This window comes from Oryctolagus cuniculus, chromosome 19 (genome assembly GCF_051225735.1).
Source record: "Oryctolagus cuniculus isolate XC-2025 breed Fujian yellow rabbit chromosome 19, ASM5122573v1, whole genome shotgun sequence".
Taxonomy (NCBI): Eukaryota; Metazoa; Chordata; class Mammalia; order Lagomorpha; family Leporidae; genus Oryctolagus; species Oryctolagus cuniculus.
This window is the reverse complement of record NC_142885.1, coordinates 49,244,770-49,272,243: the sequence shown is the minus strand read 5'-3', so window position 1 is coordinate 49,272,243 and position 27,474 is coordinate 49,244,770. Positions and strand designations below refer to the sequence as shown.

The following is a 27,474-nucleotide window of genomic DNA, read 5'->3' as shown; positions in this document are numbered from 1 at the left end:
AAATAGGTGGTTGACTATATCCAGCAAAAAAATTTTCGTATCTTCATGGAATCTTGCTAAGAAGTATTAAAAACCTGTGAAGGATTTGTTTTAGAGGTAATATTCACTAATGTACTGTGAGAAAAAGTCACATCCAGCACAGACCATAACGATTGCAATATGCACATAAACTGTACTTTAACTTCCAATCTGCACCAGGCACTACATAATTTAATCTATGTGTGATTCATTTAAATTATCTCCATCGAAAGGACTATGGCTCACTTCCTAGTGGCCATGCTGCAAAGGCTGAGCACATGGATCCACCCTTCACCATGACTGACATCAATGAGAAGACTCCAGCCTTATTCATGTGGATTTCTGCTGCAATCCATAGGAACAACTTTCATGAAGCTGAAAGAAATGAGCCATAATGGAGTGAAAAGAAGAATTCATTTAAAATTATTTTGGTAAGGTACACATATCATAAAGTTATTATCTTATTTTTTTAAAGATTTATTTTATTTGAAAAGCAGAGTTACAGAGCGAGAGTGAGAGAGGTCTTCCATCCTCTGGTTCCCTCTCAAATGGCCGCAACAGCTGGAGCTGGGCTGACCCAAAGCCCAGCCTGTGAATGCTGCTTCTCGCCTTTTGCTCCTCAGTCTCTCCTCCTTCCTCTGCACAAATCACTCTCTCCATCAGTCTCTCTCCCTTTGTCTCTGGGAGTTCTTTTCTGCACCCCACACATCTTTGTTCCCATGATGTTTCCCTCACTCTCCTTCCCCTCCCTCTCCCTCCACTTCTTCCCTACCCACCCTCCCCCTCCCTCTCACTCTGAGATTCTTTCACACCCTCAGGCCTCCAGGCTCTCTATTCCACTTTAGTCTTGTCCGTGGTTCCCCTGAAAACTCACCTCTGCCCATTTCTCAATAAAGAAACTGCAGGACTTTGGGACTCACAGGGCTTGTCAATCAATCTGTTTCAAATTCAGCTTCTCTTGGAGGCCTCCTGGACTTGGTGCCACTGGGGAGCAGCTGGCAAGATGAAGTCAGGCTCCTGGACAAGGCCTGGACCACTGGTTGCACCCTCATGGTCATTACCACCAGGAATGGCTGCCCTGCTCCAGCCTGCAGCACCACAGTTTCTGCCCAGGTTTGGGCTGTGTGAATCACATGGTGTCCCCCTCAGGGGGATCAAGTGGCCTTCCCGGAAGCAGACACTTAGGCAAAGTCAGCACCACACAAGGTTTATTAGGGGAATCACTCAGACAGATAAGAGAGGAAGAGTCTTCGAGGGACAGGGAAAACATTCGGAAAATGGGCATCAGGTGGCTTTTTGACTCACAGGCACAGCCTGTTCTGGATAACTGAGCTTCCTATTCCAATTCCACAATGGCTCTCCTGGAAGACAAAAGAAATTGGGATTGTTTCCCCCATCTACTGACTTCTCCCTTTCTACATTTGTCCTCCGTGTTGTGTCTGCTCCTGATGTGTTCCATGTGTGGCTGTACCTGAGAGTCCTTACACCACGCAAACCAACAGTCCTCACATCTCAGCCACAGACCTCGGCCTCCACCTGTGCACATTTGCACACTTCTCTTTCACCTTGTAGGTAGGATTTGCATTTTATTACTAGAGAGGGGAACTTTGCCTTTTCTTAGGAAACAGATTTTGCAAGTCTCTGGGTGTGAGCTATTGCACCCTCAGCTTCATCTAATGCACTTAATGAGCATCTCTTGGTGATCTTGATAGAAGACGGCTGCATATATGTACCAGATATTTGTAGAACACTTTTCCCATGGACTTAATGTCTTCCTGCTAACAACATCCTCAGAAACCAATAGGATCTCCACATCACAGCTCCAGAGAGCACTGTCCTCAGGGGCTGGGACAGCATGGGCACAGGGAGAGAGACCCATATTGCCTGGCATGACCCTGAGAGGCAGGGGTGTCTGGAGGAGCTGAGACACCTGAGGCTTCTTGTTGTGAGGCAGAGCCAGCTGCCTGCTAATCGAGAGCCGACTTCATTGTCAGTATCCTTGGGGCATCATAAACTCAGGCAGAACCTGGACACACCCATGAGACTCCTTCCCTTTTCCTTCAGATTGTGGACAGAGGGCTGTAGGACAACAAGAGCACTCTGAGCAGGATGGTGCCCTGGCCCACACTGGGTCATGAGGACTCTCCTCCAGCAGCTCCATGTGACCCCAGGCAGCCTCTACGTGCTCTGCTCACACCACCTGTCCTGCTAGGTCAGCTTTCCAGCCCCCATCTTAGGGAGCTCAATGTGACCCTATACGGCCCCTCCTCAGCTCCTCCTCTTTGCAACCCCTCATTTACACCCAGGAGATTCACCCCCTCTTTTACACACTGGGGTCCTTCGCTGGCACTTCCATTACAGCGATGACCAGTCCAGCACTGAGTGTTGTGAGACCCTACAGGACCCTGCACTTCTCAAAGCCAAGGCCAAGTCTCATCTCTCACAGAGCTGAGCATAACCCCCCTCCCCAACACCGGGTTCCATGCTCTGCCAAACTGCTATTTCTGGCTTCTATAGATGACCTCTTTCCTCATCTGAACAGACACCTACACAAGTTAGGGTTGTGATGCAGCCCACTGTGTGCCCTCAGAATCAATCATGAGCAAAGATACAGAGCCCTTAGGTAGCCTCATCCTTGAAATGCAAAGCCCAGCAGAATCACTGGGACATTTTGTGTAGGAATAAAAGTGACAGAAAAGATAGAGGTACACTTTGCAAGTCAGTTCATTCAGGGTAGATCATCATACCAAATTCTGGAGACAGAGGTACTGGCCAAGGTCTTGGAAACCACCAGGGTGGAGGAGGTGGCGGATAGCCCATGAAGGATTCTCTGTAGCCCCCCATGGGGTAGGGCATGTAGGGTGGTCTTGGGAAAGGAGGAGGTCCTCCTGCAGCCATGCTGACCTGCAGAGCAGAAGTTAACATTTTGAAGTAGATTAATATCATGGGCAACACCAATACCAACACAACTGAATCACAGTACAGCAGGTGATAATGGCGGGCGCCTTCCTCTCCACCAGGTATTAAATAAGCAGCCTCAGCACCACAAAACTCTCCTCTTCCACTGGATCCCAACAGCTTGAGGAGTGAAGGGAAGTCACAGGATGAACTGCTGTCACCATACGTCACTGTCCATGTCTGTAGAGGTATGTCCCAAAGAAACAGTGCCATGGTAAACTGATAAAGACACACACTCCATACAGACGACCTCCATCTCAAGGACTACCCAACATATCCACAGACATTTCCTGCACATTGGAGGAGGGGAAAGTCCACTGTGCACACATTAGAGGGCCTCTCCAATCTTCTCTGCTTCCCTCCCTAGCTGAGGGTCTCCTCACTGGGGGTGCTGCCCCTGGACACAGGACCTCCTGCGGAATGCAGATTCCTGGAGTCTTGCAGGGAAACTGGGAATGTGATTTTCCAGAAACCATGTTACCCACTGGAGTTAGGTAGGCACATATTTCGATCTTAATTCATAGGCAAGACTGAATTGGAAGTACTCTGGGAGCTGCACACTACTTTTTTTTTTCAGACCTATTGTCATGTTTAATCCCAGTGAGAGTCAAGTTGGGAATTGATAATTTCTTCTTTTTTTTTTTTTTTTACAGAAGGTCAGTTTAGTATACATTAAGTAAAGATTTCAACAGTTTGCACCCCCATAGAAACACAAAGCGAAATATACTGTTTGAGTACTCATTATAGCATTAAGACTCAGTGTACAGCACATTAAGGACAGAGATCCTACATGAGGAGTAAGTGCACAGTGACTCCTGTTGTTGACTTTACAAATTGACACTCCTGTTTGTGGCATCAGTAATCTCCCTATGCACACTACTTTTATCTCCTACACAAACAAGGTGGGAAATAAGAAAGTTAAAACAAGGTACATTTTCATTTCAAACTACAGATGTCCAGTGGCATCTGAATGGAGAATCACCAACATCAGCATCTACACAGGTCACACAAAAATCTGCATATGGGAACGTCAATTAGGCTCTCCTGGGAATTGGCCTTGCAGGTAAATGCTGATGGACACTCTTCACTATCTCACAGCAGGTGAGCATTTGCTATTCTGCAAACATGATCCCTGAAGCTTCAGAATATTCCACAGAGGGCCCCACTTGAGGGTTTTCTGCACAGCCCATTTACCAAGAGAAATGAGACAGTGATTTGCTTTGTCCAAAATTCAATATTGAACAAAACAGAAAAAAATCATGGATTCTGTGGGTGAAGATGTTCTGAATGGTTAAACAACCTAAATCAAAACAGGAAAGGAGGTATTTTATTCCGACAATGAAATGTGGCCTGGCCACCTCCCAGGTTGTAGAAGCTTGGGGGGAGTCACTGTGCCATGAGGCTGAAGGTCACAGCCATCTTCTCTGCCAGTGATTTCCAGAAACTGACAAGCAAACCTTCAGGCTTCAGCCTGTAAAGCACCAGCACAGATGCTGAGCTGGAAAAGGAGAGGCCCACAGGCTCGTGGGGGAAGGCTTGGCTGCTTTGAAAAGTTACAGACACAGAAAAGGTATCACAGCACACACAAGTCAGAAAATAATGGAAGAGAGAGTGCTGTATACGCAATGATCAGGTTTCAGGAAATCATTACAAGGAAAACGACCACAGCAATTACCTGTTCCTTCCTGGTGTCCTCAGCAGGGGATGAGCCTTGGTTCTTCATGTGACCTGCACAAGTTCTGGAATCTGCCCAACAAGAGACAGCAGTGTATTCTTTCTTAACAAAATGTTTATATATATAATTATTCAAAAGGCAGAGACAGACAAATTCCATCTGCGGTTCACTCCCCAAATGCTGGCAACAGCTAGGACTGAGCCAGGCTGAGGCAAGCAGCAAAGACCACCATCCAGATCTCCTACATGTTTGTCAGGGACTCAAGTGCTTGAGCCACCATCTGCCGCCTCACAGGTGCATTAGCAGGAAGGTAGATCGGAAGCAGAGGCAGGACTCAGTCTCACGCAGTCCTCTGATATAGGACACAAGCATCCCAAGAGGCAGCTTACCTGCTGTAGCAAAGTGCCAACCACCCGGGGAGGGGAGTTATTCTGCCTCAGTGTTGAGAAAACCCACACACCTTTTCACCCTCTAAACTCAATCCCATGTTAGGTCTCTGGTCAGAGGCCCAGTCTTTACCAAGTGCCTCAGAAGAGCCCTGAGTACAAGGGGGAGGCCCATGTCCTCACTGAGGATGATACCACCTTAGCCTGTGCCAGGGGTTCTCACCACAAATCAACTCATTGTACCTAAGTCAGTGCTAAAATTAGCTGGAAATCAACATGATATGTTGATATACATACCTAATATGTATAGAGGAAATTATAGTTTAAGAATATCCTTGGACATAAAGAATATCAATAAACCCTGGCCATGAACAGCCCCAGGCCCGGAAATCATGGGGAGATTCTGAAATTCTTAGTCCCTCTGTAACTGGCCATCTATGTGATCTGTTGTGATATAACTATTTATAAATGGAAAAGGACTTAACTATATTAATGATGAGAGTGATGACAAAAGGAAAATGTTTTCATTGGGTTTATTATAAAATTTGAGTGTTATAATATTATAGAAGTGAAATTACATAGAAAATTAATTTACTGATGGAGCTCTATAGTTGACAGTAAAGAAAAAAAAGCCAAAAAAAGAACACAGGCTGACTGATGTCAAGCAGAGCTTGCAGAATATTACTAGAGGGATGATAGTCCAGGACATTTCCTCTCTTATCAGGATGTATAACCTTTATTGTCAAGTACTGTTGGTGCTGCTAAGGCCTCTACCACTGACTCAAGGTGGACAGGAGGATCTGGCCAGGTTCCCTTCTATGCCCTTATTGTCAGTTAAAAAGAACTGAGTTCAGGTGCAGTTCAGGAGAGTCCCCAGTCAGTATTGGGGTCTGAGTTCTACCCTGCCTGGGGTCTGGTTGAAGAGCCACTTGTCCAGGGCACATGAGGAAAACAGCACCCAGCCTCCCTGCAGGACAATCATTTCTCTTTGCTAAGTGCATGGAACTCTTCAGGAAATGGAACAATCACTGCCCAGAGTGAGAAGCTGAGGGTGTGGAATCTGCAGGGGACATGAAGCTATCACCCTCCTTCCACACTGCTCCTACCTCTCTGTGGAGGGTTCTCCCAGCCAGGTCCCCCTGACACTGGCTTCTGCCTCCTGGATTCCTCTGCCTGCATTATTTCCAATCTTGAAGATAGAGAAAAAACAGATTTCAGTAACAGAACACACACATACACACCCCAGAACAAGTCCTTTACTAGACACTCAACAACTTAGTCTTAAATCAGAGACACGCTTAAAATGCCTGCTCTTTCATGCACCTGTGTTTCAAGTGGGCAGTCTCCCTCTTCTGCACCATCAACTCCCGCTCCAGAGCTTGAGCCCTGAGCTGTGGGGAGGGAAACACATGCACATTCAGTTGTGGAAAAGAGGGCAGAATGGAAAGAACATATGAAAAATTTTTACCTCAACGTCACGAGCCTTTTGTTTATGAACAGCAATCTGAAAAGGCCAACACAGAAAGTGAGGGCTTAGGGACTCTCAGGGGCCCTTTAACCATCCACATTAGGACGTGTAGGATGGTGCAGCTATTGGGCAGCATGCAGTTACCTCCTGTCTGAAGGTCTCCTTTTCTCGCTGCTGCTGAGCCTGCATTTCTTGCAGTCTTCTCCTGTGATTCAGAATCACTTTCATCAGATGAAGCACAATGTTGACTATGAAGTTAAACAGCTTCCCCATGTTACCCTATCCTCAGATGTCAAAAATACTCACCATGATTGTAACAGTACAGAAAGAGTAAGCCCTACTGCTGCATCATTTCCTTATCCTTTATGTTATACCTGCAGGATTCCCAGCTGATGTCATCTCCTTATTTCCCTAGTTTTTCCTCTCTTGTGTGTCTTTTATCATAAAAGTCCATTCTATTACTTATATCCTTGCCATGTTTCTGAGGGCAGCAAGAACCGGGTCTATAAAATGGGGACAATCATTGTAATGGATTTGATCCATCCTACAATGAGCTGTCTTCCTAAGGATTAGGAAGGTGGATTCTCACCACCCCAAAAAACAATCGAGTTTCCATGCAGTCAGGCCAGCATTTGGAATCAGGAACTGTGTAGGAACAGTATCACTTGGTCATTTGTAAACTTAAAATAGTTGGTATAATCTTGTATGAATCATCTCTATGTCTCTTGAACATTGCTTACAGTTCTCTTTTAACTGGGCCTAAGCATTAAACAGTTAATCCAACCATTGTTTCTGGACTGGTTGTTTAGTCTCTAGACTCACACATAGTTCTCAATTTCTTCTTCAGCCCGTTTCAAATTCTCCTCCTTCTCTGACAGCTTCGTCTCCTTTTCCATCCATTCTTGTTGTTTCCCTGCCATCTTCCTAGGATGGGAAAGAAATGCATATTTCCCAGAAGCCCATGTGGGATTATGCCTCCCCGCTTGCTAACAGTCTGAGTGCATGATGGGAAAGTCCCCTTGCAGGCATCCGTATAAACACACAGACCCACAAACAGTGCAGAATCAGAAGTGAAGCCTCCCACTGACAGAAGACGATCCATTGGCCAGCTGGCAAGTTCTCTCTAATTACTGTGTGCTCCTATGCATTAGTAATAAGTCAATGAATATACATAGCACCTGACACTAAGCAGTTGTGACTTTGAAATGGTGAACACTCCTTTGTGGAAAAGCAGGTCAAATCATTTCATCACTAGTAATCCCATTAGGATGAGACAGGGGGTTCTCACTCGTCTGCCTCCGCCCATGGAGGAACATGATTCACAGTCTGGCTGGGACCATGATACAGACAACCTGATCTACAGAGATCCTTCCAGCTCATGGAGTCCTTAACACTGCAGTCACTGTGAACACTGCTATGATGCAGGGGTAGAGCTCCTGCCTCCTACAGCTGGGAGCCTGATGCAGGGAAGAGGAAAATCCAGTGCTGACAACATGAGTGAAGTACACTGTCCTGAACTGCCACCTTATTGGGGCTTTCCTCAGCTCCTGAGAACCTGCAGCTTTGTCTTTGAAGCCCTCGGCCCCAGTGCTATTTACTTCTACATAGTGGCAATCACTGAGAATGCAGGCAGCTTTAAAAGCCCATGGTCTAGAAAGAGTCTCCCTTTGATATCTGCTTTAATCCACATTACCCATAAAACCCCAACAGCTGTAGGACACAGGCACAAAACAATGGAGAGGTTAATGCCTTGGAAGTCCTTGGTAAATTCTTTCTGTGTTTTTAGGTGCCAAGGATACAAAGTAGAGTAGGCACTGTTCCTACCTTAAAAACCCACAACATACTAGTAAGGACAACAGCAACACTTGTCTCAGACTTTGGAAATATTATTCCAAGTCTGAGCCATGGGGGACCATAAGGAAGAGTTCTGGTTTTGAACATGGGTGAGTGTGGATGAAGTCCTGGATCTCCCCTGAGAACAGTAGGAAACACTGGACAAACATGAGGTATACAATGGAATAGACTGAATCACTAACACATCAGCAACAACATGTGGGAGCAACATGGAGAAGAAGGAATCTTGGAAACAAGATCGACCTGGCATCTCAGCTGGCATTTGAGGCCCATTTCCCTGTATATCATGAAAGAATTCTCTAGGAGACTAGAGAGAGGTAATTATGGGCAGCCTTTGCTCACATAGATGGGTTCAAAGGAATACAGTGGAGTTCAGGGTCTGACTGGAAAATCTCACAGCTTTGCTTGGAACACTATGAATGGAGGAGAGGACATACACTGGCCTTTGCAATGAATGCCCTCAGCTGCTGAATGAATTAACAGCTCCCATACTGCCAGCGTCCTTGCCTGAGGCCATCTCCTTATTTTCCAAAGCTAGATCACATCACACCACATTTTAATTTTTTCCCAATATTTTTACTCAATGACAGGCATTCAATTAGAAATGACTAGACACAAGAAGGAAAACAAAATACAATATGACCAAAAACCCCAACAATATAAAGGTATACAAGAGAGGCTGAACAGCTGCTCCCTGCTGATGGCCCGAAAATGCAGTGGAGGATTTGTCCAAATCTTTGGGCCCCTGCATCTGCACCCAGAAGAAGCTCCTGTCTCCTGGCTTTGTATCGGCTCAGCTCCCTCCATTGTGGCCCTTTAGAGAGTTAACCAGCAGACTGAAGACCTTTACCTCTGTCTCTCCTTCTCGCTGTAACCCTTCCTCTCAATAAATAAATAATTAAAATAAAAGAGAGAGATAGAATGCAGACATGAACATTAATGATGCTGGTATCAGTTCTTCCAGTACCCACAAATAAATTACAAGGGAGTGTATAACCAACAGTTGAAAGGGACAGAAAAATGCATATTATGGGAATCAAGGCAAAAAGGATGAGAATTCTTTACTGACTGAAATTAGCACTGACATTACTGAGTCGGTTCAGGACATCTTACTTTGCAGCAGCTGCCACCTTCAGTTTGTAGATTTCATGAAAACTCTCCATATTCATATCCATCAGTTTGATTTCAGCTTCCTTTGCTGCTTTCATGGACTTCAAGGTATTACAGCTTTTTTCCAGGTTCTTTTTACTTTCTGTAAAGGATAAAAGTTTTCTTTGTGTGTGTGTGCACATGGACCCAAGGAGTTGGCTGGAGTTGGGAGAAACAGCAAGGACCCTGGAGACAGGAACCACTCTTCACCTTCCCAATGCAGATGTATTTACACTAGACAGGACCTCCCTCTAATGAAGGAACGTACCTTCCAGCATCCATATTTTGGCCCTCAAGGCTCTCAGCTGTAAATCCTTGACTCCATCATTTTCATCTTCCGACTTTAAGAGATTTTTAAGAAAAGACATTCAAGAAATGGTTGCAGAACAATGCAAATGTCATTACTACTACAGAAATGCACACCTATATTGTTCAATAGATAATTTTGCATCACCACAGACTTTATAGTTAATTTTAGTTTAGAACAACTAATTTAAAACAGGTAAAAAGGAAATGAGAAAGTTCAGTTTTCTGGATCACAGTCTCTTCAAGAATGTGACTAATTTTGTTACCTGCTCCTACTAGATTGTCAACTAAGTATTTTACTTTTATAACTTCAATTTCCCTTCACTGAAGCCAGTTTCATTAAAGGTGATTGGATCTTAACTGAAAACACTGTAATTAGTTACTTCACAAGAACAAAATTCCACATAGTTATCATATAAATTTAATCTTCAAAAATGAAATATTTCTCATTAGAGCTAAAATGTACAATTGAAATATTGAAACAATTATAGAAAGTTTACCTCTGAAATTCCCGAGTTGTTCAGTGAAATAACTTCTTTGAAGTTTTCAGTAGATTTCCCTTTTTCAAATGCCTGCACATAAGATAGAAACAAAACAAGTGCTAAGGTTTACAAAAAGAGGCAGGAGTTTCACATGGTGGTTAAGACTCTGCTTGGGAAACATGTATTCCATATTGGACTGCTTGACTTAATGCCCTGGCTCTGCTCCCAAGTTTATCTTCCTGCTAATGCACACCCTGCACAGCAGCCATTGATGGATCAAGTACGTGGGTCCCTGCCAACCACATGAGAACACAAACTGAGTTCTAGTTTCCTACCACTGACCTGGCTGACCCATGGCTATCATAGGCATTTGAGGGGTGAATCCACAAACGAGAGCACTGTGCTAGTCTGCATCTCTATTTATAAAGTCAAATGGAGAAAGAATTAATTGAAGTGCTTTTTAATTCCATGACAACACCAGCTGAAACAGCTAAAAAGCTGAAATTGCAACCAAGCACATCCCACGGCTAACTCTATATGTTATGGGCATGTCATGGATCCAGATTGGGTCTAGAAGAAATGTCAAGAATATAATGAAATGAGGGGGAAAACACACTGAAGTAAGAATACTTTGTGGCATAAACAATCTTTCTGCTTAGGAGATAATGAGAGAAATGACTGAGAAGTCAAAAGCAAATAATGTAAAAATTTGTGCAAGTCAACCTGCTTGAATGAACTTTTCTTAGTGGAACAGCTTTTCTTATTAGAATATTAATAAGGGAATAAAAATAACTCAGATTTCACTGATAATTTTTTTTACTGAGCATTAAGAGGGGTAGGGGCTGTTTAAGTTCATCTAAACAGCCCCTACCCCCTTAATATTCCTTAACTATTCACACATTTCCTAAATATCTTGCAGGACAGCAATGAATATTGTGATAATTGCCCAGACAGGAAATCAAACACACTTCTTGGATCCCTCAATTTAAGATGTTACTTCAGTATTTTTTACAATAACATTGAACATTTTTTCAGAAGAAAGTTCATCCCCCATACTCTTAGACTTTTACTCTGTGAAAAGCAATAGAAAATGTACCAGCTGGATCACTAATTGGACAAAAAGGCTCAGAAGCCAAATTATGGTAAAATATAGGAGCCAAATTACTACCACATCATGATTCTTAGCATTCTGATCTCTTCCAGACTGCAGGTTATATGTACCTTGTACATGGTAGTTTTAGTGTTGTCACTTTTTTTTTTGCATTATCCTTCAATACAGCATATTGCATCAGGAATATTTATTTCTTTTACTTGTTTTTATAATGGATTCCATAAAGGCAAAGGGTTATTACCTTAAGTTGAACTGATTCATCAGAGACCACCTTTTTTTGTCTTTTAGTCTCCTGAAGACGTTTTTTCGACTCAGTGATCTATATGTATATGTAATAAAGAATCAGAATACAAAAATGTTAATTAGAGGGCCACATAACACCTATCCTCATGTATGATTCAGTACACAAGTGAACAGAGCAGCACTTTGCATGCAGGAGGCTGACTTCACATGTGAAGAGTTTACAGATCTTATGAAGCAGGGCAGTGGATGAAAGAGGGTACAGTGGAATACCTGAACTAGACGTGGAAGTGACTCAAACTGAATCCATGAAAAATATGAAAATTGAAAGGACATTGATACCTTCTGTTCCAAAACAGAAATTTGTTGTACAAGTTCTGCATTTTCTTTTGTGACATTATTGATCTTCTCAGAAATTTGCTGCAAATTAACTAAGGGGAGATAAAAACTAAGATTATAAAGTATAAAACAATATAGTTGAATTACCTCAATGTATTAGCAGAAATTACTTGTTATCTGGCATTATGGCCAGAAAATAACTTCCTAACTTCACTACTAAGCCTGAAGAAAGCAAACTTTACTTACAGTAATTTTAAAACCAATATAACTAGTAGGAAATAAGAACCAAATGTCAATTATAATCCTATTTGAAATTATTGGAAACATGGGAAATACATGTTTTCATTGAAGTACTCTCACCAATGGAAGATGGCACTTCATTCTTAGAAAATCCCATTACTTGGCAGGCGCTGTGGCTCACTAGGCTAATCCTCCAACTGCGTTCCCGGCACCCCGGGTTCTAGTCCCGGTTGGAGCACCAGGTACTGGTCCCAGTTGCTCCTCTTCCAGTGCAGCTTTCTGTTGTGGCCCAGGAAGGCAGTGGAGGATGGCCAAAGTGCTTGGGCCCCTGCACCCACATGGGAGACTGGGAGGAAGCACCTGGCTCCTGGCTTCGGATCGGTGCAGTACGCAGGCCATAGTGGCCATTTAGGGGGTGAACCAACAGAAGGAAGACCTTTATTTCTGTATCTCTCTCTCACTGTCTAACTCTGCCTATCAATAAAAGAAGAAAAAAAAAAAGAAAATTCCATTACTTCAAATAGTTTTGTCTTCACCAGAGAAGAAACAGAAATCAAACACCCTAGCTACTTACATTTCTATTCCCTAATTATGAAGGTAGATAACTATGTTCCTTCCTCAAATACCATCATTTGAAATTCCCATGAAAGCAGCATTCAAAGTGTCAATCGATTGGCTACTCCAGGGCCTCCAAAGACTTCCTGCTGCCCTGAGGATTGTCTTTCACAAGAAGCAGAATGGAGGGCTCTGGAGAGATGGTTTTGAAGTATAGAATAATTTAATACAACCTGTTACCACTTAGTCTCTACGGGATCTGGATGAGCTCCCAACCCTCTCAGATAGGACTTTCCACTACCAAGATCAGAATGCTACTGTCTACCATAAAAGTGAACATCGTGCCCTGATGCACCCATCCTGTAAGGTGGATGGCTCACATAAACACCTAAAGGACTCCTCTGACAGTCTTTTAGTTCTCTCATCTGACCTCAGATGCATCCTTATTTTTGTTTTGTTATTTGCCCATGATATGAGCTCTGCTGCCCTGAATTCACCCTTTCAAACATGACCAGTGATAAATTCAGTATAAAAAATAAACACACAGAGCCATTGCTGTGGTATAGCGGGTTGATTCTCCACCTGCTATGTCAGGAACCCATGTGGGTGCTGGTTCGTGTCCTGGGTGCTCTAACTCTTATCCAACTCCCTGCTAATAGCCTGGGGAAATGTTGGATGATGGCCCAAGTGCTTGAGCCCCTGTCACACATGTGGGAGACCAGGATAAAGCTTCTGGCTTCAACCTGGCCCAGCCCAGCCATTGCAGCCATTTGGAGAGTGAACCAGCAGATGGAATTCACTCTCTCTTGCTCTCTCAACTCTGCCTTTCAAATAAACTAAATAGATCTGTAAAAATAAAACGTGTTGGGCCTACTATGTGTCTGGCAGCTTTGGCTCTCAATAGACAGCAACACTTATTTATTGCCCATAAAGCCTATATGAACTCCTTCTTCCACCTTATGCATCATTTCTGCTCTTTCTGCTCCAGCATTAAAGACTTTCCACATAAATATCCTGACACATTCTCCCCTCCCCCAGAAAACCAGATCTTTTCTAAGTCTTAAGCTTTTTGATAGGTTCACATTATATAATTTTTTTAAAAAAATATTAGCATCACTTGCTTTTTTTTTTTTTTTTTGACAGGCAGAGTGGACAGTGAGAGAGACAGAGAGAAAAGTCTTCCTTTGCTGTTGGTTCACCCTCCAATGGCTACCGTGGCCGGCGCACCATGCTGATCCGATGGCAGGAGCCAGGTGCTTCCTCCTAGTCTCCCATGGGGTGCAGGGCCCAAGCACTTGGGCCATCCTCCACTGCAATCCCTGGCCACAGCAGAGAGCTGGCCTGGAAGAGGGGCAACCGGGACAGAATCCGGTGCCCCAACTGGGACTAGAACCCAGTGTGCCAGCGCCACAAGGCGAGGATTAGCCTAGTGAGCCACGGCGCTAGCCAGCATCACTTGCTTCTTAAACATTTCTAGGCGAAGCTAAACTCATTTCAGTCTCCTATGCCCACTAATGCTTCTTCTTCCTGCATTTTTACAACAGATCACGAGTCCCTCTCCATTGTCATTTAGAAACCACTCCAGGAATACTAAAACCTTCAAGAAGTAATAAGCCAGGAAGTTATAAAAATTACTGTAGTTAGAGCTAGTTTAATAAAAGATCTCATCTAATGCTAGCACTGAGAAAAGTATTATAAAGAAAACAGAGGCTAAAATCTTACCTTGATAAACTGGCTGTTTTATCTAGGACAAGGAAGAAACAAAGTTAACCTTATTATAATAATATATATTAGGAAATACATGTTGTTCCTGATGAAAGTAAAAACACTAATCTAGTGAAATAACAGTCATTTAGCTTAAAGGACTTCTAAAAGATTAAAAACAATGAAAGAAGCCAGCGCCGGGGCTCAACAGGCTAATCCTCCACCTAGCGGCGCCAGCACACTGGGTTCTAGTCCCGGTCGGGGCGCTGGAGTCTGTCCCAGTTGCCCCTCTTCCAGGCCAGCTCTCTGCTATGGCCTGGGAGTGCAGTGGAAGATGGCCCAAGTGCTTGGGCCCTGCACCCATGGGAGACCAGGAGAAGCACCTGGCTCCTGCCTTCAGATCAGCGCGGTGCGCCGGCCGCAGCGTGCCAGCCGCGGTGGCCATTGGAGGGTGAACCAATGGCAAAAGGAAGACCTTTCTCTCTGTCTCTCTCTCTCTCACTGTCCACTCTGCCTGTCAAAAAAAAAAATGGAAGATATTTCCTACTTCATTGTGATCTTTCATTAAACCATTTCTGATAGGGTAGAAAGGTAAACAGTTATTTTTGACCAAAACACCTATTTCCATTTTATTAAAGGAAAACTAATCTATTTAATTTTTATCCTAGAAATGGCAAAATTCATAATTAGAATGCAAATACATTATTTGATTTGTTTGGGGGGAAACCCAATATCTATAATGAAATCTTAAACAAGAAAAGCCTCTATGAAAACAGAATAAATTCTAAAACATTTGTACTGCAGTACACTTTTTTGATTCACTAGAAACACCTTACAAATTTTAAAATACAGTTGGATGGGGGCTGGCACTGTGGCGCATTGGGTTAAAGCCCTGGCCTGAAGTGCTGGCATCCCATATTGGTGCTGGTTCGAGTCCTGGGTGCTCCTCTTCTGATCCAGCTCTCTGTTATGGCCTGGGAACACAGTAGAAGATGGCCCAAGCCCTTGCCATCAGTCTCTGCCACTTTCAGTACCTGTAAACTGTAATGCCAGCTAAACTTCTACCAAGATACCCATAAAATCTCTCACAAAGGACCTGTGTAAATCAGTTCCTTTCACTTAATGTAATGTGATTTTAGTAAAGAATTAGAAGGCATATTAAAAGACAAAATAATCAGTTTGATTTGAGAAGGCAAGCATTAGAATCACACTCAGATAAATTACCCTTCCAAAATGGACACAGACTTTCTAAGAAAAACATCAAAGAACTCTCTCTTTCTTTCTTTCTTCTTTTTTTTTTTTGACAGGCAGAGTGGACAGTGAGAGAGAGAGACAGAGAGAAAGGTCTTCCTTTGCCATTGGTTGGTTCACCCTCCAATGGCCGCCGCGGCTGGCGCGCCACGGCCAGCGCACCACGCTGATCCTATGGCAGGAGACAGGTACTTATCCTGGTCTCCCATGGGGTGCAGGGCCCAAGCACTTGGGCCATCCTCCACTGCCTTCCCGGGCCACAGGAGAGCTGGCCTGGAAGAGGGGCAACTGGGACAGAATCCGGCGCCCTGACTGGGACTAGAACCCGGAGTGCCGGCACCTCAAGGTGGAGGATTAGCCCAGTGAGCCACGGCGCCAGCCAGAACTCTCTTTCTCATAAGCCACACTACAAAGATTTTAAAAGAGGCTCTTCAGAGAGAAGGAAGCGAATATATGTCAGCTACTTGGATCTACATAGTGCAAGAGCAATAGGCAAAGGAGTAAGTGAGGGCAAAGTTGTTATCTTACTGATTGGTTTCTCAGACAACACTTTGCTTAATATAACTGAACAAAGTAGTAATAGCAATACATATGGCGATTATAGCTTATGGATTATAGCAGTGTTGTAAGAAATGGGACGGAGTTTGTGGAGTCACCTTTTACAACATAAATTTCATTTCCTGTGAATTGGATTACTTTTTAAAATGTGTATTTCCAATTCAGGGAGAACCACTTTCAAAAAAGACAACAAAAAAGATAAGTTCAAGTATAATTGGTGTGCTAAACACAATGAAATAAAACTTGCAAGATTCTAAGTTAGGCCCTGAAAAGGCATATAAAGAGTGTAAGGCAAAAGGGGACAATGAATAAAAAACAGCCATGAAGTTGATAGATGTTAAACCAATTATATCATTAATAATTTTAAATGCTAATAAAGTAAATACACCAATTAAAAGACAGTGACTGTAGAGTGGATTAAAAAATAATTCCCAGCTAATGAATGTATACCAGGAGCCCATTTTCAAATCCAAGCTATAAATGCATTAAAAGTGGGTTAGAGAAAAATGTACAGTTAGAACTAATCAAAAGAAAGCTGGAGTAGCTATTTCAGTTTCACACAAAACAAGCACAATGCAAGGAGCATTCAAGGATCACATGGTATTACAATAATGATAAAGGATCCATTTTTCAAGAAGACATGACAACCCTTAATGTATAAATGCCTAACAACAGAGCTTCAATATTCATGAGGCAAAACTGCACTGCAACTAGAAATAGATGAATTCACCCCCACTCCTCCCTCAGTCACTGGCAGATCCAGCAGGAAGAAAGTCAGTAAAGATTCAGAATAACTGAACAGCACTGATAATCTGCTGAATCAGTCCACACTACAGAATAATTCAACCAGCAAAATGGAATACACTCATGTGGGCTCACACAGCACATTTACTCCATTCACTCAAGACATAAGTTCACTTTACCAAATGGAAAGGAGTAGGAATCATAGAATGTTTGCTCTCAGGACAGTGAAAGTAAGCTAGAAATGAATCAGGGAATTTGAAAACTACAAAGCATTTGGAGATTACATCACAATTTCAAAAGAACACATAGGTCAATCTTTCCAGACTTAAAAAATGTTTCAATCCAAATTATAATGAAAACAACCTTATTAAAATTTGTGGGTTATGGGGAAAACAATGAATGGAGGAGGACTGATTTTACCAGGTGCAAATGCAATTACTATACAAATTCCTCCTTATTTATCATATAAAACACTCCTAGTATACTCACAACAAGAACAGTTGTCCAGAAGAAAATGGCAAATGCAGAAATAGCCACGACTGTAGCAATAATGATAAGCTTCCGAAAAATCCCCCAAAAATCAGTACTGAGCTGAAAATGGTCAGGAAAGTTCTGAGATAGCTGCAATAAAACATTGGAAACAGTGAGAAGACACAGACATTGACTGTATTTCAGTTGCTAAGAACCCTAGGTCAGCCTGCAAGGAGTAATCATGTCCCTCAACTGACTCAAGGGGATTTCCTTGCTTCTAGATAGACTGGGGTCCTGGTGTCTGGCACAATGGCTAAGACCCCACTGGTGATGCATGTATCCCACATCAGAGTGCCTGGGTTTGAGTCCTGGCTTTACTTCCATTCTATCTTCCTGATAATGTGCCCCCTGGGAGTTAGCAGATGACAGCTCAAGGATGTATATGGGTGTCTACTGTACAGGTGGAAAAACTGGACTGAATTCCAGGCTCCTGGCCTTGGGCTTGGCTCATCCTTGGCTATTGTAAAAACTGGGAGAGTGACCCAGCAGGTGAGGTGGAGAACATCTGTCCTTGTCTCTTTGCACTTTTAAAATACAAATAAAAATTAATGAATTAAAGTTTAAAAATAAGCATAACTTGCCAGCCTCAAGTTGCTTGGGTGGTTGGTAGTGTTGTTAGATATCTGTGTGGGTGCCTTTGAGCACAGAGTATCCTGGTTCATTGTGGGCCCTGTACTCTCCTTTGTCTAATACTGGGCGAGAGTTCCTCTCTACCACATCTTCTCTTGTATTGATGATTTCTTTTAAATACCAGTACCCATCAAAACGTGAGTGAAAAGCTTATAAGGAGAAAATCAAATTTTAATGCTTAAATAAAATCAAAAGTGGCAAGAACAATGGTAGCACCAAAACACAAGAATTTTTAACAGTCTTCATATAAATTCTATTGATCCACTATGTGAATTAAGACAAATGTTTCAGCTGAGTAAGTTAACACTTTTATTTACAACTTTTCTACATAGGTTGCTTTGGATTTAACTGTGTATTTGTTGAAATTTGGCACCTTAACCCTAAACAATTCCTATAGAATGGTGAATTAAACAGAGATGTTCATTCAGTAGAAATAACTCAGATGAGTCGGGAATGGAAACAAATGAATTACTGATCCATACTGCAACATGAATTCTCTCAGACATATTGTCCTGAGCAGAATCAGGTGATACAAAATAGTCCATATGGCACGCATGCATCTATTTATATGAAATTCTAGAAGAAATGTAATATGTTTTAATCTAAATTGATATAAGCATTAACATTATAATAATTTATATGTCGCCGGCGCCGTGGCTCACTAGGCTAATCCTCCACCTTGCGGCGCTGGCACACCGGGTTCTAGTCCCAGTCGGGGCGCCAGATTCTGTCCCGGTTGCCCCTCTTCCAGGCCAGGTCTCTGCTGTGGCCAGGGAGTGCAGTGGAGGATGGCCCAAGTGCTTGGGCCCTGCACCCATGGGAGACCAGGATAAGTACCTGGCTCCTGCCATCGGATCAGTGCGGTGCACCAGCCGCAGCGCGCCGGCCGCGGCGGCCATTGGAGGGTGAACCAATGGCAAAGGAAGACCTTTCTCTCCCTCTCTCTCTCACTGTACACTCTGCCTGTCAAAAAATTATATGTATATAAATATCTATGTATATATGTGTGTATATATATATATGTGTGTATATATGCCATTGGAGGGTGAACCAACGGCAAAAAGGAAGACCTTTCTCCCTGTCTCTCTCACTGTTCACTCTGACTGTCAAAAAAGAAAAAAAAAAGAATGGAGTCCTGTCTTTTGCAACAAAATGGATCCAATTGGAAACCATTGTGCTTAGTGACATAAGCCAATCTCAATAAAGACAAATATTATATGTTTTCTAAGATATATGGCAGTTAATATAGAATACCAAAAAATCTATAGGAATGAAATGCCCATTTTGGACTATTATTGTCATATGTAGCTCCTGTTTATACTCCTGTTGAACTGCAGTCTTCCTAATTTTTACTTGTGAATATTAGTGGTGAATTAAGTTTTTGAATATAGTTTGGATTAAAATGATGGCTTTGCAAAAACTGATGAGAGGGGAGAGTTGGAAGGGGATTGGGCGAGGAGCAGGGCAGTGAGGAAGTGTGATTGTCTTCTTGGAACTGTACCTAGGAAAAACAGAAAATCTCTTCTCTTAATAATTAAGAGGTTTAGAACTAGGGTAAGCAAATTTGTCAACTTTAAATGATAAATGAAAAATGAGAATCGTTTGAGAGTTTTCCATTTCTATGCATCCTTCAATTTCTAATTTCTTCCTATTCCCCTTCTCTTTTGAATGATTTGGATTTTTTATGAGCTCATAAAAGCAGGATGCAGATACTTATTTTCACATCTCGTGTCTGTCTCTGGGCTCCCTTCAAATATAGTCCCTAGGGACAGCCTCCAAGAGCTGAGGAAAAGAACAATTCAAAAGTTAACAAAAGTCAACAAAGCAGATAATCCACAGCAGAAGTGACAGTTCACGTGCAACAATCTAGTACTAATATCACCCACTCAGTACCACTGTTTCAAGGCTGCCTGGTGTCAACACACATGAGTCTTATCTCAGTGACACTGCTACATGTGTGATGGTACCAAAGGAGCAGCAGCTGAGGATCTCCCACAGATCCTGCAGGAACCAGGCTAACAATCACGACTCCTAAGAAATCAGTTTTCCTGTGTTATTTTCACCATTACAACATGTAATCCAGTGGCTTCTAGCATATCCACACATCCTCTTTTGATACTATGAGGTTACTGTTTCCAGGATTCCACCCTGTCAGGCTTTCCTGCTGTTGATCAAGCAGAAGTTGATGCCACAGGTGTGGCAGAGGTTTGTCAGCCTGGCCACGACACCTGTGATGTCTAACTTTCATCTAACTTCATCTTTGGAAAGGACTGGATGGCTGTGCAAGAGCCAGTGAAATGGTGTTATCTAAACCACAGTGGGACACAGCCAATAGAAGGAAAGAGACCAAAGTGAATCTGGTGTTTACTCACATTCTGTGCTGTGTGACTGGGCAACCCCAGCACAGGGAGCCAGAAGATCCACCTCCATACCTTCATGTCCGGGTCCTCTCAGTGCACTGAGTTACCAGGAGTGAGAGACTAGGGTGGGGGGTAGAGGAGAAGGGTTCACTTAGGGCGGGGCAAGGACTGAGCTCACAATTGGCTTGCCAACAGGGCAGGGCAGTGATTGGCTATCCATTAGGTGGGGGATGGGGTGTGGCAGTAATAGGTCACAATTAGGTTGGGGATGAGGAGGAGTGTGGCAGGAAGAGGAGAGCAGGGTGAAGAGTGTCAGGGTCAAAGTAGGGTTTGGGAGCAGGGTTCAGAGGTCAGTGGGAGATGATCCACAGACCAGTTGGGCACACATAAGGATGGGAGTCTCAGGAGTAAGTGAGGGATGGCACAAACCAGGACTCTGGGTCTCTGTTCTCCTCTTTGGTGGTCACCTCTCCCACCTGGGATGTTCATACTCTCCTGACCAATTCCCTGCCATGTAACCCCACCTGATGTGTAGAACAACCCTGCCCGGCTGAGCCAGCACAAGGAGACAAACCAAGAACAGAACCTCTGCAAACTTCTTTCTACTTCTGACTCTGGTTCTTCCTGTAGCTCCTCAGTGGCCCCCTTCTGGGTAGATCCTTTCTGTTGGAACTCCTCATGTTTCCCACAGTCACTGATGGGGACAAAATATACCAAAAAAACTGATCACAGTACTTCAGGTAGAACCTAACATACAAGCATGGTGAGAGGTTTCACAAGTCTCTCTCATGAATGGATTTAAAGAGTAAATAAAACATTAGTAAAAAGTATAAGGCCTTAGCAGCAAATCATCTTAACTCTAACTTTCTAACTTTATAGAAACTCAAATGAAGGTGCATATGTCACTTTTCTATGTCATACAATAGCTTGGGCTTTAAATTTGAATTCCAGTGGGTGGTGGAGGAAAACCAATCTGTCATGATTGACCTTTCAGGTATCTCCAAGGGGACTGTGCATTTTAAGAGAGGAAATTCATCAGATTTCCACGTGGGTGATCAATGATATCCACAGCCCTGGAGAACATAACTAAGGATGGGAGGCTGGGGTGGCCCTGGACATAGACGTTGTCTATGGAATGTTTCTTTAACTCGGCAAACCAGTAAAGGCTCTGCTTATGTTCTGCGATAGTCCCTGCCTTCTTTGTTCTTTGCCTGCACACATGCAGATGTGATGCCACATCCATTTATCCCTGTGACTTCCCTTCATTCCACAGGCTGCCAGGACCCAGTGAAATAGGAGAGTTTTGTGACTCTGATGCTCCTTATTTGATATCAGGTGGAGAAGCGCCTATCCCTTCCTCTACTCTGGTTCAGCATTCATTGGTGTTGCTTGCATCCATCAGACTGATATATTTGTACACGTGAACTTGTGCTCTGCCCTTCAATATGGATGTAGGACTATCCTCTTCTTTCCTAGGATTCACCTATGTGCCTGAGCCCCATGGGTATCCCCTCAGTACCATTCATGGGCACCAGTCACCCCCTACACTCTCGTGGGCTCTTAGGCCTCATCCAGCACCTCCACCTCCAATGTCTGGTATGATGATCTTCACTGAGGGAACTGACTTGTAAACTATATCGATCTTTTCTCTCATTGTAAATCATTACAAAAATGTCCCAGATGGTACTGCAGGGATTTACAATACAAGGGTGAGGTTGTCTGGGGCCCTGTAACTTGGATTGATATTCTGATGACATACAGTGGGCTACATCACCACCCCAACAGCAGGTGACAGCAGGTGTCCATTTAGATGAGGAAAGAGATGGCCTACAAAAGCAAAAATGCAAATGTGACATGGGAGAGGGGTAATGTGCCTGGCTCTGGAAGGGGTAAGATCTGTCCCTGACTTTGAGGAATGAGAACCTTACAACAGGGGAGCAACACAAAGCACGCAGTACAGAGCTGGTGATCACAACAGAGGCACCAGTGACGGGCATAAGAGTACAAAGGCGAGAATGGAGCTCCTGGGTGTAAGTGGGGGGGGGGGTGGATAGGAGGAGGAAGTGTAGAACTTTATTGCCTATGTATTAATAAACATTTTATATTATCTGTCCTTATGAAAATTAAAAAACAGCAAATAGTAATAGTCATTACTATAGAAAAATTATTTCTTTAGCTTGTGGAGTTTTTCTTTAAAGATGTTGAACTTTCCAACTGTATTAAATCATTCTTGCAATCCATTTATCAAATATGACCTGAACACATAGTAGTAGTAGTATCATGATCTAGGCATTCCAAAACCTTGCAAAATTCAGAGCTGACACAGTTAGTGACTGACTTGCCCCACTGACATCACTTTGGGTTTCTGGGTGTATGATGTGGGCTGCCTGCCTTGAGGTGCAGAGGACTAGTAAATGGAAAGAAAAAATTGCCAGCTCTGGTATGCATGGCACCTACCTTGCTGCTGAACACCTCATACAGGAGGGCTGTGCTTTCTCCTGTGATTGGTATGGAAGGTTAGTCAGCTTTTCATTACTTTAACATACAAGAGAGGAGCTACTCAGGAAAGAAAATGCTTATTTTTGCTTACAGCTCGGAGATCCTTAGTTGAATATCGGACAGCCACATAGACTAGCTCTGGTGAGGCTGGCGATGGTGAAGCCTGTGTGGAGGGATGATCCCATGGTGAGCCTGGAAACACAGCGAGAGACACAGCAAGCATGCCAAGGTTAAACAACCAATCTTCTCATGAGAACCACTCTCTGAGGGCAAGCCTGCAAGACCTAAAGTCTCCTCCAGCAGATTCACGTAACAAAAGCCATAATTAGAACAAGTATCTACTTTAAATTGATCAATTGTCAACATAAGACTCTGGAGTTTAAATGAGCTGGGGGAGCAAGTCATATCCAATCCATAATAGAGAGGTTACCGTTTATTAAAGGTCAATGATAGTCTTCCACCATTCAAATGACACAGTAAAAACATGTGCAAAGATAGGCAGAGAAACACAAGTTAACGGGGATCCCAGAAGTAGCATGAAAAACATATGGCAATATGGCCTATGAAATAGGAAACATGTCAGTGCAGGTGTTCAGACACCTCAGCAGTCATCTGAACAATATAAAACAAAATTTAATCCTCACTTCAATGTGAATAGTAAAGTTATAAATGATGGCCATGGTTTAATATTGAAAGTGAAATCATGGGTATTTCTCCATGGATAATGGAAACCTCAGTTGATGTTTTAGGGATGAGGTCAGGAAACTTTGCTGACTGGGTGTCAATTCAAGTGGATTAGCAATGTACCTTTTCTCATAAATCATTTCATCTGTAACTCACTCATTCAAATAAATAAAATAAATCTTAAAAAATCAGAAGTGAGAACTGAAATACTGGTATTAATTTTCATTTATTCTTCATAGATTTCATGCTAATGTTGGAAGACTATTGGGAATTGCAACAAACTTTTAGCTTATATGTGCTATGGGCATGATCAGGGTAGAGCATCTAAACTGGTATGTCCCTGTGGCCTGTCATCAACAGCAATGCAGCATACCCAGGGCTGGAGGCTTTCAGGATTCCAACTCTGCTCAGCTGGAGATAACGGGAAAATCAGGAAGGACCAAGAAAGAAACTGCTGTTAGGCAGTTAAATACTTTAAAACCTTGTTTGGAAGTTGTACTCACATGTTTCTTACTCAAGTTATTGAAATCACATATACACAAATGTGGGTATTTCAAAAAGTTGATAGAAAATTGAGGTAAAAGTTTGTTTTGTTGCAAAAACTGTTTGAGATGGTAATTCACAATAATTCATGTAAAATGTGTAGTACAGGGGTAGACCTGTGGCCAGCCAGTTAAGACACCAGTTGGAACACCCACATTCCATTTCAGAGTATCAGGTTTTGCGTTACAGCTCCTCTCTGCTTTTTTTTTAACTATTTATTTTGAAAGCCAGAGTTGAGAGAGACAATGAAGCCAGAAACTAGCAATGTCTGGGCCCCACGTCAGCAGCAGGGGTCCCAACACTTGAGCCTGCTTCCTCTGCTTATTCCAGACCATTCTCAGGCAGCTGGATGGTAAGTGGAGTCGCCAGGACACAAACCATGGCCCATATAGGATGCTGCATCACAGGCGGCAGCTTTAACACCACGTCACAACACTGCCCCTTCCCCAGCTCCTCTCAATTCCAGCTTCCTACTAACGTGCATCCTGGTATGTCACAGGTGATGGCACAAGTATTTGGGTCCCTGTAACCCAAATGGGAGACCGTGATTGAGTTCCTAGCTCCTGGCTTCAGTGTGGCCCAATCCTAGCCATTGAGGGCATTTGGAGTAAGAACCAGTGGAGGAGCTGGGGGCGCTCTCTCTCTCAAATAAATAAAGTTCAAAATTAAGAATTAAACAAAGACAATATTTATCCAGTAGGACTGTTAACAAAAGATTGATTCTGTTAAAATTATTTTCCTAACTCAATTAAAATCTAATCCCACTAAAGAATCCTCCGATTTGGCAAAGTAATTAACAATTCATCTTAAATAATGTAAACACTACCAAAAGAACACTAAAAAGAGGAGTAAGGAGGCAGAAACTTGATACTGTAACGGACATCAAAATGCTGTACATTTTATTGATAAAAGGTAGTGGTTCTGTTTCAGGAAGCAGACAGTAACACTCAGAAACAGAACCTAGGGACTTCGGATAAAATAAAGTGACCTTTAACCTAATGCCAAAAGATGAACTGTTGAGTACAGAGAGTCTCTGAAAAGCTGTTTTCAAAAGAAGCTCTTAAATATTACACTATGCTCCAAAAGTCGTCATGGACTAAAGATTCACTTAGGGAAAATCGCAAGAAGTGAAAGTCAGAAAACCTTAAAGGTAACCCTGAGCCAAAGAGCAAACAACACGAGGTGTGCATAAGTGGGGTTGTGTGTTTTCTGCAAGATGCGCATTGAGTTCTCACAGACTTTCACATAATGACACATACCGCCACCATGCAGGAACTCATGAAAACAGCCTTTTGTTGTGGACCCCCTAAATTTCAAGGGATACTGGCTGGGACCCAGAAGGATGTAGAAGGGGTCATAAACCAGGGGCAAGGAACGTCTTCCCGAAAATTAGGCCTTCATCGTGGTGAAGTTTCCACCACTGGAGTCCCAGGTGAGTGCAGAGATGGCTTGTGCACAGCGATGAGTCTTTCTTTTGCAAAACGTCCCTAACACTCAGGCAAGTATCCTCAATTTTACAGGCAGAATAATCGCTGTTTGGGAACCCCTGGAGCTTGCACATGCGCAGCGAACCGGCCGCCCCCCCCTCCGCCGCACGCCCCCACCCCTACCTCTCCGCACACGCATTCCCTGGCTGTTTGGCCACTGTTATCCGCCCAGAGCCAGGGCTCCAGAGCCGCCGGCAGGGGCGATGAAGAAGATTTTCACCTTGGCGGGTAGGAGGAGCCGGCGGCTCTTGGGCTTCTCTGGTGCTACCGCTGAGGATTCCGGGAATCAATCGCGGCTGGTCTATTGTCCGCGCCGCAGGGTCCACGAGAAGATTTGGCTGGGAGAAACTGGCAGGGACCAGAAGAGGTATGGGGACGGTGAGCTGGCAGTGACGGGAGAAGCCCGCACCTCCCGGGGCCCTCCTGTCACCGCGATGCAGGGGTGGCCACCTGTGCTGACCCCGCAGCGCCTGGGACAGGGAACCCGAGCGCCTCGGCCGGCTTCTGAGAAGCTGCAACAGAGCCAAAACTTCAGCTGCTTCTCCTCTACTCACAGTTCTCCTCACAGACTGCTGTATTGGCCACTTAAAGTGACATCATCAACCAAACTCGACAAAGCTTAGTGTACACGCTAAACACACACACGCACTGCTGTATGCATTATAGAAAAGTGGAAATGAGAAAAACAATTTCCATAATATATCAGTTTCTGGGCTGAAATTGTTTGAGTGGAATTCAGTATCCCCCCCCCCCCCTTTTTGGACAGGCAGAGTGGACAGTGAGAGACACAGAGAGAAAGGTCTTCCTTTGCCGTTGGTTCACCCTCCAATGGCCACCGCGGCCGGCGCACCGTGCTGATCCGAAGGCAGGAGCCAGGTGCTTCTCCTGGTCTCCCATGGGGTGCAGGGCCCAAGCACTTGGGCCATCCTCCACTGCCTTACCGGGCCACAGCAGAGAGCTGGCCTGGAAGAGGAGCAACCGGGACAGAATCCAGCACCCCGACCGGGACTAGAACCTGGTGTGCCGGCACTGCTAGGCAGAGGATTAGCCTAGTGAGCCGCGCACCGGCCTCCAGTATCCCTTTTATATCTGTGCAGAAGATCGTTTCATGTTCCTGAACAGGAAGACTCATTTTTTTCTCAAAATGTGAGCTTCTTATCTGTTTTTCTATTTTATATAACCAAATAAAAGAGGAGGGGTTTAAACTTTTTGGGTTATACATGCTCTTATTGTTTTGATGACACTGATTTGTAATATATAAAGAATGGCTTTGAGGTTATAAAAATGTGCGAATTTCCATATTTTACTGACCACTGAACAGACCAATAAATGAAGACAAGTGACTAAAAATCCAAATATACATAAGAATTTATAATGATAGTGGTTACATTTCATATTACTAGGCAAAGGTGGATTATTTACAAATGATGCCTGTTGATTTGGGAAAACTGGCTAGGATTTTATGTCACAAAACTACATTCTTGATGTACTAAATATTACCAATTTTAAATACACAAAACGAGAAAAATGCTAAGGGAAAACACAGTGCCTATCATTGGCTTTGTGTGGTCAAAAGCCTTACTAAGAGTTTCCTCAAAAGCAAGCATTCTGAAGGTTCACTGAGTAAAATAAAAACTAAATCCCCCTGGCATTTGGCACAGGGGTTCAGATGCCGCCTGAGACACCTGCATTCCATGGATGC

The 27,474-nt window shown here is 43.4% G+C and overlaps 1 protein-coding gene across 1 annotated transcript; it reads right to left on the bottom strand.

The window, feature by feature from the left end:
- Window positions 1–1,211: 1,211 nt before the first annotated feature.
- LOC138843240 (transport and Golgi organization protein 1 homolog) lies at window positions 1,212–20,637 on the bottom strand. Its single transcript, XM_089320826.1, has 16 exons — window positions 20,632–20,637; window positions 17,528–17,659; window positions 14,504–14,525; window positions 11,990–12,078; window positions 11,649–11,726; window positions 10,315–10,386; window positions 9,777–9,849; window positions 9,473–9,611; window positions 7,328–7,429; window positions 6,650–6,710; window positions 6,506–6,541; window positions 6,361–6,428; window positions 6,144–6,226; window positions 4,652–4,722; window positions 2,766–2,922; window positions 1,212–1,379 (listed from the first exon to the last, which is right to left on the bottom strand). Exons 1-16 carry the CDS (start codon window positions 20,635–20,637, stop codon window positions 1,303–1,305), a joined length of 1,266 nt encoding a protein of 421 aa, XP_089176952.1. The 3' UTR covers window positions 1,212–1,302.
- Between the last annotated feature and the right edge of the window lie 6,837 nt (window positions 20,638–27,474).

Bases quoted from the DNA above. Each gene is read 5' to 3' on its own strand.
- LOC138843240 (XM_089320826.1), bottom strand. The intron at 6,227-6,360 runs GTGCATGAAAGA...TCTATCTTCAAG, and splicing joins ACTGCCCACTTGAAACACAG to ATTGGAAATAATGCAGGCAG. The intron at 1,380-2,765 runs GTATGATGATCT...TTTGTCTTCCAG, and splicing joins ACCTCTGTCTCCAGAATTTG to GAGAGCCATTGTGGAATTGG.